Below are 17,026 nucleotides of genomic sequence, written 5' to 3'. Positions count from 1 at the left end.
GGGCAACAAAGGAGTGGCTCCGTAAGAAGCATTTGAAAGTCCTGGAGTGGCCTAGCCAGTCTCCAGACCTCAACCCCATAGAAAATCTGTGGCGGGAGTTGAAAGTCCGTGTTGCTCGGCCCCAAAACATCACTGCTCTCGAGAAGATCTGCATGGAGGAATGGGCCAAAATACCAGCTACTGTGTGTGCAAACCTGGTAAAGACCTATAGTAAACGTTTGACCTCTGTTATTGCCAACAAAGGTTATGTTACAAAGTATTGAGTTGTATTTTTGTTATTGACCAAATACTTATTTTCCACCCCGATTTATGAATAAATTCTTTACAAATCCTACCATGTGGATTCATGGATTTTTTTTTCACATTCTGTCTCTCACAGTTGAAGTGTACCTTCTGGTGCAAATTACTGACCTCTGTCATCATTTTAGGTGGGGGAACTTGCACAATCGGTGGCTGACTAAATACTTTTTTGCCCCACTGTATGTAAAAACATACATATGTATGTAAAAACATACATACGGTATAAGATCATTTTAAGTGTGATGAAAAGTGAATATTATATTTAAATACAGATGTGGATTTATATACATTTCTTAGATAATAAAATGTGGGCTGTTGCCAGCATAAACTTTGAATAGAACTGATGGGCAATCAATACTACTATATTTTCCAAGGACGTATGCCATGCTGTCTGAGTTATTACCAGCATACACCACTCAAATTTAGTTGATGGGTAACATTTGAGTGTTTCCTTAGTATTTATTCTTAGTAGTTTCTCTGCTTAACTTTATTATTACCAATTTATTAAAGAGGTTACTGTGTTATAAGTTACAATGTATTAAGAAGGAGACTATTTAGCAAATAAGAAAGGATTGCTAGTATTTGTAGCCCATAAAATACATTTATTACATTACTCTCAACTGAAAAATTCTCTCATTCATTTCCCCCAGTTTGATACTGTGCCTGACACAACAGGCTTCTCTAACAGTGTAACGCTCAAGGCCTTCACCATGAAGATGGAGGTAAAAGCAAATGTCTAATCTACATATACGAATACATTTTTATTCTATATGCAAGTGATACTTAGAACTTTTTCTGTCTTACCAGGAAGTGCTGGAAGCTAAATGTGAGCCTGGAGATGAGGATCCTCCACAGGGTGAGTTGGGCATCCTCAGTGTGAACTCCCTGAGGCGCAGCGTCAGCCAGGTGATGGATGGGAAGTCACTCACTGGAGACGATGACGTGTGGGATCCCAACATTTCAGGCCATGACAGTGGGATGGTGAGAGATCCCAAAAACGTATGCTGTGCCTGTTTAAACTGGAAGCACTAAAGGCCTTTTGCTACAGTCACAGCAGAGGAATGTAGTATGCTATATACTGCTAACCTATGACCTTCTCACTCTGCACATTCTTTACATTTGTCCACAGAACTGTAGGTATTTAAACACTCACAGGAGAGACAGACTTGCTTAATAAGAAAAAAACATATCACTGGAAATATGACTATTTCCTTTAATAATCTCCATTCTTCTTCTACAGTTTATGGATGATGAAGAATTTGTTGATACAATCAAAGGTTTCAGCACAGTGAGGAAGGAGCACACCATGTTCACCGACACTAACCTGTGACCTGGCGGCAGGGCCGGCAACATCCTGAACAAGACTCTTAAAATGCTTAAATCCACCCTTTTTCATGTTCAGCTAAAGCGTCATAGCAGCTGGCTAACAGTTCTCTCAAGATGAGCCACCACTGCAGTAAAGAGGGGGGGGGGAGGGGGGGGGAGTAAGAGGAGCCCAATGGGATTCGTGACAAGAACAGAGGAATAACTCTGTGAAGGAAGGAGAAGGGAACTGTTCTGACATTCAAACATTACAGAGTGGAAGGTGGAAGCAGCTGCTTGTGTGGAAGGAAAACTAGGACACGTCTGACATCACCACTGGACACACAGAATTAAAGAGAGAAAAAAATCAAAGATACAGACACGTACGTTTGTTAAGCTTTCCTGCCATTTTCCGCTGTAAACCCTTTGAAGTCATGCTGTATTTGGATGCTCTGTTAAAAAAATCTCTTATTTAAACCTTGGCATGTTCATTCAACTTTTTATGTCAGTTTTTCCCATATTTATATATCATAAACATATCTCAGTTTTTTTTTAATTAACTTTAACACTTCCAAAGATGAAGTAAAGGAAAAAATATCTGGAATCATTAAGAGAAGCATTACACTATAAGAAGGTTTTTCCTTCCTAGGTTCATTAATTCTTAGTTATTATTAATCTCTGGCTCTCTCCCAGGGCGAGTCTTTTGTTGTGCCTCCCTCCCCTGACCTCCAAACTGGTCATGGCTGATGGCTGCCCCTGGCTGGTTCTGTGGGAGATTTCTTTCTGTTAAAAGGGAGGTTTTTTTTAATGTGGCCCTGAGAGGCCAAACGGACTGGAACACCAGCAATAAGAAAAACGCTGCAAAAGCACACAAAGCACAATGGAAATAGGAAAAACGAAAACAGAAATAGGAAAAAACAGATTTCCAAAAGCACAAGGGAAGTGTTTCTGGGGAGGCTATAAAAGGACGGACCAGTTGCAGGAACCCAAAACATTGTAGGTGTGTTTTATCATGATTCATATAATACTGATGACGGATTTTTAGGCTAATAGTTAGGCTAACACTCTGACCTCTCATCTTTTCTTTCTTCACAAAACCGATAGATCCTCTACTTCTTTTAAGTGTCTCCCAGCGCGATTCTTATTGCATATTTTGGTTCCTGCAACTGGTCCGTCGGGTTATTGTCTCCCCAGAAACACTTCCCTTGTGCTTTTGGAAATCTGTTTTTTCCCCCCTCCTATTTCTGTTTTCTTTTCTTTCTCCCCCCCTATTTCCGTTGTGTTTTGTGTGCTTTTTCCTTCCCACTGTCGCCAAGTGCTTGCTCATTGGGTGTCATTTGATTGTAGCGTCTTTACATTCCAATAAAAGCACCTTGAGGCGACCGTTGTTATGTTTTAGTGCTAGACTATTTCTTGCAATTCTTTCACATGCATAAACTCCTGTTTTCTATATTTCATCCTCATACTTTGACATCTTATGTAGACCCATGGTATTCTTTTTTAAATCTTCCCATTAAGTTTTTACTTCCTCCAGATTTGGGAACAACCAAGGTCTTTTGCCAAAATCTATGTTGGACTGTATAATTCTAACGGCTCTCTCATTGAGGACGTCTTTCCTTTGAGTCAGCAAAGTGCAACAGCTTGGTGAAGTCTGCAGGAAGTCCATTTTGCATCTTGCATATTTAGGTCTGTAAAGGTATTTGTTTTGGAAATTTAAATGACAAGTTTGTTTTCTTGGAAAAAAAAAAAAGTAAACGTACAGAAATGTGTTTGGAGGTGTTTCATGAATCCACAATGTTCAGCTATTAAACTGAAACAGGTCTGTAAAATATAATTGACTTGTTTGTTAAAAAGTTGTTTTAAAAAAAAAAAAAAAAAAAAAAAGCTGAATGAACAGCCTCTATTCAGTCATTTTTCACCATTTGGGAGAAAGCTCCGGTCGCCCTGGAAAGAGCTGCTTGCACGTTTGCATGCATTAGAGGGTCGTGATGGAGGAAAACGCTAGACTGTCTTAGTTTTATGACTTTCCCATCTATGTTTTCACAGTGATAACATTAAACTGGTAAATATGAGTCATTCATTTCAGGTGAATTTCATATTTTCCATGAAATCCAAAGCATGATTCCCAGATCAGGCTTCCTCAGCCACACTTCCCGAGTTGCTCAACATCAAGCAAACAGTCATGTGAATAATTTCTACATCATATTGGAAAGTTTTTCAAACTTGACAAAAATGGTCTTCCTTGATATTCAAATACACAGTTTTGACACAGCAGTGACTTAATATGCACTAAAATAATTAGGATGGGACTTTTTACTCTGTTAGACATTTGTGCAAAGATTAGGAAATTACACTTCATATCTGAAAGGTCAAGGTTGGACATGCACAGACCTAACCTGCAAATTAACAGGGAAAACAAGCATGAGGAGGTAACTCTAGTTTTTATTTTGAAATGGGTTGCAATGCAATGAGGGCACAAAACACTTGTACTATTACAGTCAATAATATGGTTACAAAACAAACATTTACATAATAAATTAATATATTGCAGTACCACATGAGACAGTAAACATTAAACCCCAAACTTGGGAATTATATTGCATTAAAAAAATGAGTTATTTGTTAACTGTACAAAGATTTTCAGGCATTTACAAAGGCAGCCTCTTATTTCATTGCTTGTTGTACATATATAAATATAAATCTTTCAATTGGTAGTTGAACTGATATGTCTGCTGAGCAGGCCGGATGAGAGGCTCTGGCCTGAGACGAGATCTTTCAGTGACCTCTGTGCTGACTGCCATGTCATTATAAATCAGTGTTTTATTTACACAGATGGCATTAAAAGCTAGTTTAATTCAAGCACTTTCCTAACCAGATTATGACAAATCAATAGACACCTTTCAAGATATGATTTAAGTATTTCGCTGCCTCTGATTTTAGGACTTCTGATTACTTACCACGAGTTAAAACTATAAAAAAAAAAAAAAACTCTGCTTGTCCCTTTAATCTAATATCCATATGCTCCTAAACAGACAAATCATTAACCATAAGAAATGTGTTTGCAACACTAAAGTGCATGCAGCACATGCTTGGTTGCGAATGTTTTCTTAGCTGGCAAAAGTAGAAACAGGTTACATATAAATAGTCTTAACACAGCACTACAAGCTTTTGACTTCCTTTACAAAATTAATGACCCCCTATTCATTTAAGCAACCGTTTGTGCGGTCCCCGACATTCATCATCTTCATCACTCCCCTTTCCGAGAGCGAGGCGTTCGATTATTACCCAGTAAAAGACAGATGTGTTAACCACAGCTATGCTATTATAAGAAGACCCCTACAACAAGCAGATGCTACTGCAGCCTCTACAGATGTTACCTGCGCTACAGCTGCTGCTATGACTGCAGAGCGTACTACATGATTCTGAGCGGGTTCAGCCGAGTGGCTGCTATGCATGAGAACATTTCTAAGATAGAAGTGCAGCAAGCTCCAAGTTTAGCTGCTAAAAGACGACTCAGGAATGTCAGCAACTTTCTGAGGATGATTTAAACTACTAACACTGATGATCGTACCTGAGAGCTAGGCTAGACCTGATCTGACAGTGTGTGGTGCACCTGTAGCGGCTGGTGTTTCGAACGTTAGCGTGCCAACTTGCTGAAGACGCGGTTGGTTTTAGAGGGGCAACTCCTGCCAGTAAGTATTGCACTTCCAGAAAGACTTGGAAGAAAGCCCAGACTTTTAGTCCTAGTGCAGATCCTGAAGGTTTTCTCAAGCCTGGGATGAAATAACCTTGGTGACATCATGTTAAAGGTTCTCCAGAGCCGCCGAAGACATTACACAGCAGTTTTGCTTCACCACACACTAATCTACTGAGACGTACTCTGTGCTACGACAGCACACGATCAGATCACTGACGGAGTAAAGTGCTACCACTAAAATTTAACTGCTAAAGATGTAAGAGACTGGTTTAAAAATGCCACAACTAATAACAGATGCTTAACTATTTACCAAATCTGACTTCATTTGAGCTACAACACCAAGCTAACATACAATCAGACAGACTTGTTGCCACTAATGCTGAACTTTACCACATGAGGTATCTGCAGACTCGTGAAATGACACCTCGTGGGGAAGTGATGACATTGGTGGGAATGGGGAGGTTACTACTTGAGGGCTCAGAGGTCAACAGACTAGATTTACAAAATGTTTACAAAGTCCCTTATCTCACTAAAAACACCCCCTTATCCAAAAATATGCTTTACATATTTGTTCATCCAGCTACGACTTTAAGTCTTTCCACTTTTTTTCCCTATTTAAGAAAAAAAAAGTTCCCCAAACTGTGCAATTTCTTTCATCATATACAAAATATTTCATCTTAACATTCAGCTAACAGCTACTAACGAGTGCAAACCCTAAAGCAACATGCAACAACATCACTACCTACAGTTTTGCATTTTTAAATTAAAGGGTTTGTTCCTTGATCCTCACCAAGCAGTTTTCAACCTTAAGACGCTGTCATGATGTGCAACCATCAACAAATGCCATTAATGCAATGGATTCCTACCGAGGAAATAACAAAACAACACTTCATAACACGACTTGCCCGGCACTTTGAGATTCACAGATTCTGCCCGGATTCGTTTTTCCTGTCAGGCATGAACTACACAGATGCAAATTTCACCTCACACAAGCTTGATGACGTTGCACGCAGGTTGAACTTTTGTTATTTTCCTGACTGTTCACAACTCAAAAAAAAAAAAAAAGCCCTGCACAAACCAGGAAGTGAAGTGTTCAGACTAATACTGATTACTGGCATCTATAGACAAGTTATCATGCAGTCAGAACATACATAGAGATGTAGTACTCAAGCATTAAAAAGTTAAAAGTTACATTGGAATATACGAGTCAAGGAGAGTTAAAATCCTAGGATCAACAGAGTTTTTAAAAAAAAGTACCACAAGGAAAGAAAGTCTATGATGTGGAAACTGGGGGCCACTTTGTGGGTTTTTCCTGGATTACCAGAACCCTCTTCTGATGGTCCAGTGGATGGTTCTGGAAACAGGAGTGTCGCCTTTGACTTTACGTGGGACAGAGGACTGTGGAGAGAACAAGAGCAGAAATGCCCTTTACTTTATTTGCACAAAGGAGAGCTGCACATTAGGCAAAAGCAACTACAGCACGGACCCAGTGAGTGAAGAGGAAATGGTAATTACAGGTGAGAAGCACACATGAACAGGTAGGAACCACTACAAGCTCGCAGTAAAGGCAAAATATGGGTGTGCTTTTGTGTTTTAAGAGGAAGTGTAGTGCAGCAAACAAGCACCACAGTAGCGAGGAGGGAGTGAGGGGACGGCTGCTGCTTCTGGGCATAGCTAAGGTCACCAATGCGTACAGAGAGAGAATTGGATCTGTGGTCACCTCTCAAACCTCAGTTTCCACTGCTCTCATACCAGAGCTACCCCCAAAGGACAACGCGGCACAGGTGAAAGACAAAGGAAGTACAGGTCAACACTGAAGGGTGGCAAGGAAACGATTTCTCTTCTCCTTTAATTAACCTTTGTACAGTGGCCTACGTTTCTGCACTCTCAGCTTCCCTAAAAACAAAGAAGGGAACTCTGCGTTTCCCCCCTTTTATTACAAAACAGAGTGTGGGTGTCTGAATAAAGTCACCTGATTGTGAGAGAGATATAAAATTTGGACTGTTTTTTTCTCCGTTTTAGTCAAATTATAGACTTGATATAAAGTCTTAGTGCTTACCTTTGAGAATATAGTCTGTTAGGAGGGCAGGTACTTTCTCACTGTCATCCCTCATGGCATGGAGGACTAGAATGAAGACAGCAGCTTTTTACATTTAGAAAACAACCACACAAACTGACAGGTTAGCCCCAATCAAACAGCAACACCGGGTTAGCCTGGTAACACAATATTATTTTACTGAATGTCATTTTATCTGGGTTGGTGCAGATGAAAAGAAGTTTGTCCAACTGATAAAATTCACACAGGTTTGAATTGTAATCATCGAATGTAAATTGTTGTTTACTTCATATATGAATCCAAACACCCTCCAAATGATGATGCAACACATTTGCGTTTCTCTGATAAGACTTTCGACTCACTCTTTGTGAGGATCTGGAGATCTTCTACAGACGGGGGGCCTGCTTTCTTCTCATAAGGGATCACTGTGGTCAGGTACTGCAAAGAAAGTCAATTATGTCAAATACAATGACACAGCTACAAAAAGCTACCGTCATGCTTCACGCCAAAATAAAAAAAATAAAAATATGATATCTGTGAGCGCCATGCAGATCACATGAACATGTGGTAAATATTTGGCTGCTGGTTGCAACCTTTCAGCAGCCGCTCAGAGAAAATGTTTACTGAAGCGAGGGTAAAAAAAATAAAATAAAAATATCAGATGAATGAGACGTACATGCTGGAAAAAAGAAAAACATTTGACAAAACACAAAGATAAGAATGACTAAAGTGAAGGAAAAAAAGAATAATTAAAAAATAAATAAATAAGAAGAAGACAGATTAAAACGATGGCAAGCATGTGTTTGCAGCTGCACAAAAGGAAGCAAATATGGCGGCAGGACAAAAAACAAACAAACAGAAGAAGCAGAGAATTGTATCTGCAGTGGAAGTGGAAAGAGGAAAGAGCAGGGGCACCTGTTTGTCCCCTCCTGTGTTGCCAAAAGTTTGACGGAGGCCATTTTGAATGATATTGGAGAGTCCCTCCACAGTGAGGAGCTACAAGAAGCGAGAGGAAGATAGAAGAAGCGAGAGATGAGAAGGATTTGGTTTCAGTGCGAAGAGAAGGAGAGCGCCTGGCAGAACCTTTGGTGCTGTGATGAAAGATTCTCACACATGCAGACCGTTTATCAGGTTATGCATCTCTCCTCATAATTTAAACACTTTCATCAAAGTCATGCATGTCTTCTTCCACAAGCGTGACCACGTGACTCACCGTGCCGGGTATGTGCGTGCTGGCCGTCCTCTGGCCGTTGGGCCCCGTCGTAGTCGTGTGCCGGATTTTCTTCTTCTTTCGCAGCAGCTCGCGGTGCTCCTTCTGTCTGTTCTGCACTTCAATGAGCAGTGAGATGAAGCTGTTCTTCACCTGGATACATGCAAAAAAACCAAAACAAAATTTAAAAAAAACAAACTGTTTAATTGTGACCACACTACCCTTTGCTATTCTCATTAAAATAATTATTAATATGCCAGAAATCTATTTTTGGATGCTTCAAAGAAAAAAACAAACAAACAAACAGAACGGTGTGACAGAATCGTGACAACGACAAGTCAGGCTAAAAATAAAGCTGCCAGCAGTTCATAGGCTTGTAGAAAACTGTGAGAGCTGCTGCTATAAAACAAATAGGTTATCGATTAACTGTCCTTTCACATTAGGCTTATTTACCTCAAAGTACTACAGAGCTTTTCTGACAGGCTATTATTTTTTTTGCCGCCATTTGTCATTGCCTGAACGTCATTGTCTTGCTGTGGATTTAAAAAAATAATTAAATAAATCAAAGTACCTCCTTTTCATAGTCCAATTCATCTCGCAGAGCCAGAGCCTGGATCAGCTCCTCACTGTAGCGACGAATGGCCGCCTCCACTTCCTCCAGAGTCTCAGTCAGCTCCGACACGGACATCTGACGCAGCCCTGAGGACCGTGTGAACATACGAGGAAGGAGGAGAGTGAAGATGGTGTACGTGGGTTGACGGGTGTTCACAACGAACAGCAGTTTACAAAATCCTTACATTGTATCAGTTACTTCAGTGCTATTACAAGATTCACATGTGTAATAACCAGGTTACAAGCATCTGCTGTACCAGTTTAAAAGGAGACAAAGAGGCATTATTCATTTAAAGGTGTATTATGCAGCAGTGTTTGAGCAAGCTAGAGCACGAATGCTGAGAGAAAGAGAGACAGCGCGGCTTTAGTGAAAACAAATGTCAATCAGAGAAGATGTTGTTATTTTTCTATTGTTTCGGTAAAGGTTAGGTTTCAACGCACAAAAAAACAAAACAAAAACAAAAACACGGCCATGCCTCCATACAAATATGGAGGTGTGGCCTCTTTAAACAAGGTTTCTTCCTTGTTTAATGGGAGCTTTCCTTCCCACTGTTACCAATTGATTGCTCATAGGGGGGTCATCTGATTGTTGGAGGTCTCTCTATTATTGTGGGTTGTTAATGTTACAATTTAAAGGCACCTTGAGGCAACCATTGTTGTGATTTGGTGCTAAAACTTAACTGAATTGAATTTGAGGGTAGCGTTGCTAACTTAAGCTTCCTTGTGTCTTTTTTTTCTCTCTTATGACATGGAAATGACTCCCAGTCTTTCACTGAAAAAAAAGACATCTTACAACCCACTAAGATCCAGACTTAAGAAGATGAGAAGCGAGGATGCTTCTGGACGTGCCGATGGTCTGACGTACACATACAGCACTTCTAAAAGTAGCACAGAATGACGCCAGTTATCACAGATGTTGTGGAATCGATTACTTCTCATTAAGAACCTTTGCATCCTCTGTTTTCGTGTCTCTTTCTTGAATGTCTTTCTAGGTCTCGCTGGGAAAAGTTGAGATCCAAGAAGGAGATCCAATATGGGGGAAGTCAGCACAAATGAAAGCACCGATAGAGGTGCTTTCATTTCCACGACACAGACAGAGAGCAGAGGATGAGACAGTGATGTAACCTGGTCGCAACATTTCTCTTTTTAATAGACTCCTGCCTACGCAGCCCTCATGCTGATACTGGCTGGGGGCTACACGCCCACTGCCCGAAGGTTTCAGCAAAAAAGATCCTGAAGGCCATGAAATAATACACCTCCACATAGTTCCAGAGGGTAACAATAAATTATAGATTATGGATTGCCATGTTTTAAGTCTATACAGTGTTTGTTGGGGGAAAAAAACCCCCCCACAGAATTTACACTTGAATGTTTTTAAGTCAGACAAATATACAACCTACACAAAACCTTTTACGTCTTAAACAAATTTAATGCGAGAAATGAAGAAAGAAGGTATTTTGGCAACATGTTGTGTAGCTTTACTTATTTTTATTCCTTCAAATAAGAGTAAATGTTTAAATACTGCAGACAAACATTGTGACACTCACAGTCCTTGTTTCCAGTGTTTGAAAAAACCCAAACCCACTAGAATCTGCAGTTAACAGATGCAAATACCTGAAACAAAATGGCCTTAAGGCTTTCTGTGTACAAATGCATATTCCACCCCAGTTGAGCATTAGGCAGATATACGCTTGTAATTATATAACATTTTGGGGCAACACACTTGCTGTTTGTCCGCATTTGTTACGCGTTATGTAAGAATGTTATCAGACGAGTGCATGTGCCTGACCATTTCTTCACGCACTGGACAGCGCAGACATGAGGAACGAGCACGCCACCATCAAAGCGTTTTGCCTTTAAAGCTTTATGTTGCTGCAATTTAGTGGTACACGGTGATACTCACGGTCCTCGTAGCTGGTGTTGGACCCGGAGCGTTTTAGAGCATTGAGGTCTTGAGAGAGCATGGACAAGTCGGACTGTGAAGGACTCTCATCGTCCTCTGGGTCTGGAGACTCCTGCATCATCTCCTCTATCTCCTCAATCACCTGTACAAAAAACAACAGAGGTGGGCGGATCAATCCAAATATCAACAGTATCGATACCAACGCTGGTATTGGTATGGGGGTAGAAACAAAATGTCTAAATTAAGCATGTAGTCCACTAAATTGTGTTAAAAAATAATTCATTTTGAAAATGAAAAAACATTTATCCTCACCTCCTATTACAACTAGCACCATGCTAAAGGCTTCATACATTCCCTCACAGAAAACATTATTGCTAGTTCACGTAAACATAGGCTGAAATCAGAGTCCTACGGTCCCCAATCATGGGGATAAGGTGAGTGATTTCAAGAAAAAGCAGCAGAACCCAGTGTGTGTTTACATGACCAAAACGATTGGAACAACTGTTCTGATCTATATTGACATGATGATTTTTTATTGTAGTGACGAAAACGTTTTTCCTACTCTGTCACGTAAAAATAATGCTGCTTTGACATCCATGTTATGGTGCCAATATCCAAATCTCTGCAGCGAAATAAAAGTGCTCCTCCTTATTCATATGAATTTGGTGCATCTCTAAGAAAAACAAACAAAATCAAAATCATAGGGCAATGCTTTCACTTTGAAATGGTGTTACATTTCTGTGAGTTAAGACATCTTAGTACACAAATAATCTGTTTATTCATCTTTTTGAGAGCAAAATATAAAGTCTATCACTCCATTGTACCTGCATGATGGATGCGAAAAAAACCCTGAGCTACAGGATAGCATGTCTTTTGAACATTATTGTCCCAAAGCCATGATTGCTAAGTGAATCTATTGGAAACACATCTTTAGCCAAATGTGACTGCGTTGAGGATTTCAGTGCATCTTTGTAAGCTGGATAGATAGACTGTGTTTTCTGCTCTTCATAAGATGCAAAATATGTCAATTCTACTGAGGCACAATTATCCACATCAAAGTTTCTTTAACATCTGCCAAAAGCACAACACTGCTGTGCTCAGGTGTGAATGTTTTACCTGCTCAGCTGTGAAAAGCGGCTCGTCGTTGATGCACGAGACGATGATTGAGTGCATGTCCATCTGCTCCCTCAGCTCCTCATCGTCAGACAGATCTAAAGATTGGTTATCCAACTTCTGTCCCAGGGGAAAGAAGCGAGGGCAGAGATTGAGAGACAGATAGGAAACTTGGATGAGACAACAAACAGGTGGTTAAGTAGATTGAAGGCAGAGGGTTCAATCTGATTACCGATCTGTGCACTTCACTTTTAGAAATGTATATCTACTGTGTGTTATAAACATCGGACATGACATTGGACCGTGTTTGCCTCTGCGGTACCTCGTGTTCGGTGAGGTTGAGGGAAGGCAGGTGTAAGGAGCGAGTGTGCGATGTCTTCCAGTCCACCGGCATCACATTGCCGTAGTTATCCGTCAGAGCGTTCCACACCCTGGAGCAAAGACAAGCATCCGTGACGCAGTTAGGATTGGGTATTATGAGAAATAAAGAGAAGTAGTGAGCAAAACAGAGAAGGACGGGTGAAAAGTAGTTTTATCTGTACACAGGACAGATAGCGTCCTTCTCTTTTTAGTATGACACATGATTACTTGGCACTTTTTGTGTCCTGTTCTCTGACCACCCCCTCACCACTTCAACATGTTCTTGCTGCTGAATCACACCGAAGCCGCTGATAAATGCGACAGCTCTAACAAACACGTCATTTGCCCAGGGTCTGCTGAAATGTGACGAACCAGTGGTTAAACTATTGGTTCTCCAATTATTTTCAGAATTTTTACTATTAGAGCTCTTTCTGAGTGTGTGACTAACACTGGGTGATTTTGGGGGGGGGGGGGCCTTACAGTGACACCAACAGTCTGTTGAATGTTTACAATATTGTGCAGCATTCGAGTTTGGCAGACAACTTAGCAGAGACGAACAGATGGTGGCATGGAGTCTGTTCAACACGACAAGTTACTGTTAAACACAAATCCAGCATCATGCATAAAAACATATTTGTTAACAGACTCTCAGCAGGCTCGGAGGATTCTTGTGAAATGGATAAAGGTTAGGTTCAATTATATAATTACTGCGGGAAACTACTTTCATCTAGTCCCCCATGGGGTACTTTTGCGTGTTTTTTTTTTTAAACTCTAGGACAGAAAATCAAATCAGCTCAGGGTTTAAACTCAAGTGTGCATGCATGAGGTTCATTTTTTCCCCTCCTCTTTTGGCTCTGCATGTGCGAGCACAGAGAGGATGGATGCTGTGAACCCATGTGTCACAATGGCTCTGCATTGTCATAGCCTCTTGCTCATCCTCGGAAACACAAACACACAGACACACACAGGCAAATGTTTATATAACATGCACATTTCTCCCTGAAGTGCTCATGCACAGCTTGGGAAGCGTGGGGCTGTTGGGTTGTTCTAAATAGGGCAAAGGCTGGCAAGGAACTATTTTTTGTGCCTTGAGCACTGACGCCGTCTCTGCCACGTGAGCGTGTGCCAAAACGCACCATTAGCTTCAGTTTCACCGAGTGCATTTGCATTTTAAAAACAAGCCTGGTTGTTATTTCAATTGAAATTTTCGATCGGTTTGTTTTTACCTCAGTGCTGAGGAAATTTGTCCGGATTACTTTAAGAATACGTATATGCTTGCAGGGGTACAAATATATATTATTTTTTTTACCCACTTTGTTTCAAGCACACACACATTTGTTATCCGCAGTTCGTCTCAGGCATGGTTTTGCCAGAGAACTCGTTAAGCGTCTAGGCACGTCCCGCAAAAGTGCAGTCATCCAGAAAAGACTCTCACCGAGTCTGGCACTGCTCTTTAGGCTTGACTAGGCTGCTGTCCAATTATTACGTTCCCCGCTTCCTGTTTCTTTACCTACAACAACCATAAATGTTTTCTTTCCGCTGTCATGCCAGCTTCCCCACAGGATTCCACTGATCATTAAGTGAGACAGACTGCTACTTCTTTTTGCTGTGACAAGCTCTCTGATGTGCATAACTGTCTGTGTGTTGCACTGAAGTGGAAAAAAAGAAAGAAAAGGATAAAAATCAAAACTGGGTGCTCAAGCAGAGTTTTGTATAAGTCTACGCACAATCCTCTGGACCCTCTGTCTGTGTCAAAAACTGTTAGAAAAGGTTTATGGAGGCTTTTGAATCTTAGGAAAGTTGTTCTGAATGGGTCACACATCCACCACTGTTTCCTGAGAAAAAGCAAACTCTGATGCCTCTAATTATAAGGAGGGGGACCTGTACAACCTGCAAATCCAATTTTAAAACTTCTTAGTGGGTACGTCTCACTCCAAGTAACTTTTGGACAAGTTGATCACAAGGGTACGGCAACCTTTACAGCCTTAACTGTGTGCTACTATTTTGTGTGTCTAAAAAAAGACATGATAAGTACACTTATGTTTGTGTGTTATCAATTTATCCTGTGTTCCGCTATAATTCCTCTATAAAAGCAGAAATCCATGGCTAACCTCTGTTCTGTTCATGTCAGCAGTAGGAAAGCTTCCCCGCATCGTGTGCTTGCATCTCACAGTGCCACAGTGTTGAAATATTAGTTACAAAAGGGAGGAGGAGAGTGACTCATGCAGTCAAGACAGCTTAGTAGTTAAAGTGACAACTACACTGGCTGCAGGGCTGATGTGACTTGCCGCTTTGAATTAATAGAAGGTTTTCATGTAAATGTGTGTGTGCCTGTGAGATACAACATAAACTAAGTACCTCCATGTGGAATTTATAATAAATAAATAAATAGAAAACATTTTACTGATAAAAACCACCGAGTGACCTTGACATCACCCACTTGGGTTCCTGGACACCCATTTTGAATCCTCCTTTAAAGTTTAGAATTTTGGAACCATCAGTGACAATCTAGGGATATTAAGCACACCCAAACAGCAATCGTCAAACACAAGACAGATGCTCCAGAATCATGTGGCTTATGCATAAGCTATTTCAGCCTAAACAGAACCATATAATTATAAAAATGACCACTATACAAGACAATACAAGAAGGTATCTATCCAGCAAATGAGGGAAATATTTACTCAGGTACAAAAAGTACTGCAGTTAGAAGTGGGATGGTTTTTCCTGTCTTTCTGTCTGCTCCCATTAGAAAGAATGCAGGCTTAAGGCAATTTCACACCTGGCTATGTAGTCCACGGTGAGACCAGATGTTGAAGTCAATAGAAGGTTTTGATAAATTCTTATTTCATACCCAGTTATTTCATTTACCATGACATTTTGTGGATTTTCTTCTTTTTGTTGCCCATCCCACTGTTTTTAAACATTAATCTAGTGCAAGGTGCATGTGGCACAGCAGATAATATATAATAAATAAATACTGATAAGCCACCATAAGTGAAGGAGGCTGACATCAGGGTAGCAATAAAATCTATGAATACTTGTCTCTGTATCCAGAAAGAGGAAACATCATGAAAGCCAAAAGCAGAAACTCTTTTGTGTCGTGTGAGAAAGGCAATTTGAAAACAGGAGGAGACAGAGTATTTGCACAGGGGTCAACAACTATTCAGTTATTCCCAAATGTACAATTTAAGGATCACTAGTTTTATGGCCAACATCAAGCAGTCCAGCATGAAAACCAGCACTGTTAACGTGGCATCAACACGTCCTCCACACATAAATAGCTCTTGATTCCTTCTTTAGATAGCAAAATTTTTTTGTATTTGTTGCTTGTAAAATGCTATTCCTTCTTAAAGACCAACTTAACGAGTCAAGCTGTGACAGATAATGGGTTTAACACGTTCAGTTATGTGTTATCGTAAGTGTATTCTGGCTAAATATTGCATAGCACTGATTGAAGCTAGCTAAGATTCCCATAGTGCCAATGTAAGGTTAGCCTGGAGAGGCTAAAGTGGTTAGCTAGCCGGGAGATTAAAAGTTAGCGTTAAGAAAACTGGCGATAAAAAAAAAATCACACTCACTCGTCGTCTTTCAAGTAATTATCCTCGGTGATAGGTTTAATGGGAGCTATGTTTTCCGTCGTAGTGTTGTAGTTTCGGAAACACACTGTGAGCTTCTCGTCGAAGTCGTGGACAAGGTCCTCCATCGACTTGAAGCTGCAGATCTCCCCAGAGAAACTGTTGTCCAGATCCGAGAAATCGTCTAGGCCCGACGAATCACCCACGTTTGAGTTCAGCTTGTCTAGTGGGTCGACCACGTCCGAGGACGGCTTGAATTCGTTAAAGTCCTGCCAGTCCTCATCAAAGTGGGCTAACGGCGCCGCCATGACTGCCGTGGATTCTCGGTTCAGTTAGAACCGTCGATGTTCTCTCTGCTTTCGGCTTAGACTCTCGACCAGACTGCGAGAAGGAGACACAGAGGAGAAGCGGGGTGGGCGGACCGAGCCGCGTGACGTCGCGGCGACGTCCCTCCCCTTTTCCATGGAGCAAAACAAACACGGCAGGTGTCGTGCCAAAAAGTGATCCATGTGTCGAAAAATTAGGTTCCCGGTGTTTCTATGTTGTTTTCTTGAGTTATATCTTGTTTGTATGTACTGTTACCCTGTTGTTTTAAATACCGTCTGCTTTTAGGCTGAGAATTACCACACAAGTTCGTTCTGTGACTGCATGGCAATAAAGAATCTTTGTATCTACAAAAACTAATTGCAGCTTTTACCTTGTGACAGGGATGATCTCATGAGAATATGTTTGACAGATTACTGGACAAGAAGTCATTTATAACAGATCACTTTTTGGCATGTGATCATTGGAGTCTTTACTATGGCCAGTACTCCGACGACATAATCATCAAATCATTTTAGCAACCCCGATAATCTTTCATCCATCTGCACAAAACATATCATATATATCATCA

The 17,026-nt window shown here is 40.7% G+C and overlaps 1 protein-coding gene across 3 annotated transcripts; it reads right to left on the bottom strand.

The window, feature by feature from the left end:
• Positions 1–4,024: 4,024 nt before the first annotated feature.
• fez2b (fasciculation and elongation protein zeta 2b) lies at positions 4,025–16,934 on the bottom strand. 3 transcript variants are annotated; one of them, XM_026142587.2, is made up of 11 exons: positions 16,135–16,934; positions 12,516–12,624; positions 12,197–12,313; positions 11,081–11,222; positions 9,137–9,264; positions 8,569–8,718; positions 8,271–8,351; positions 7,718–7,793; positions 7,359–7,424; positions 7,020–7,056; positions 4,025–6,697 (listed from the first exon to the last, which is right to left on the bottom strand). In XM_026142587.2, exons 1-10 carry the CDS (start codon positions 16,437–16,439, stop codon positions 7,046–7,048), a joined length of 1,185 nt encoding a protein of 394 aa, XP_025998372.1. In that variant the 5' UTR covers positions 16,440–16,934; the 3' UTR covers positions 4,025–6,697; positions 7,020–7,045. The 3 variants fall into 3 exon arrangements, with proteins under 3 accessions (XP_025998372.1, XP_025998371.1, XP_025998373.1); XM_026142586.2 differs by lacking the exon at positions 7,020–7,056; XM_026142588.2 differs by lacking the exons at positions 7,020–7,056; positions 8,271–8,351.
• Between the last annotated feature and the right edge of the window lie 92 nt (positions 16,935–17,026).

Source organism: Astatotilapia calliptera, chromosome 15, assembly GCF_964374335.1.
Source record: "Astatotilapia calliptera chromosome 15, fAstCal68.1, whole genome shotgun sequence".
NCBI classification, from domain to species: domain Eukaryota; kingdom Metazoa; phylum Chordata; class Actinopteri; order Cichliformes; family Cichlidae; genus Astatotilapia; species Astatotilapia calliptera.
Note: the sequence above shows the minus strand (reverse complement) of the source record. Positions and strands in the feature narration are given on the sequence as shown.

Bases quoted from the DNA above. Each gene is read 5' to 3' on its own strand.
- fez2b (XM_026142586.2), bottom strand. From the start codon at position 16,439: ATGGCGGCGCCGTTAGCCCACTTTGATGAGGACTGGCAGGACTTTAAC. The intron at 12,314-12,515 runs GTACCGCAGAGG...CCCCTGGGACAG, and splicing joins TCAACCTCACCGAACACGAG to AAGTTGGATAACCAATCTTT. The intron at 11,223-12,196 runs GTAAAACATTCA...TTTTTTGTACAG, and splicing joins CGCTTTTCACAGCTGAGCAG to GTGATTGAGGAGATAGAGGA.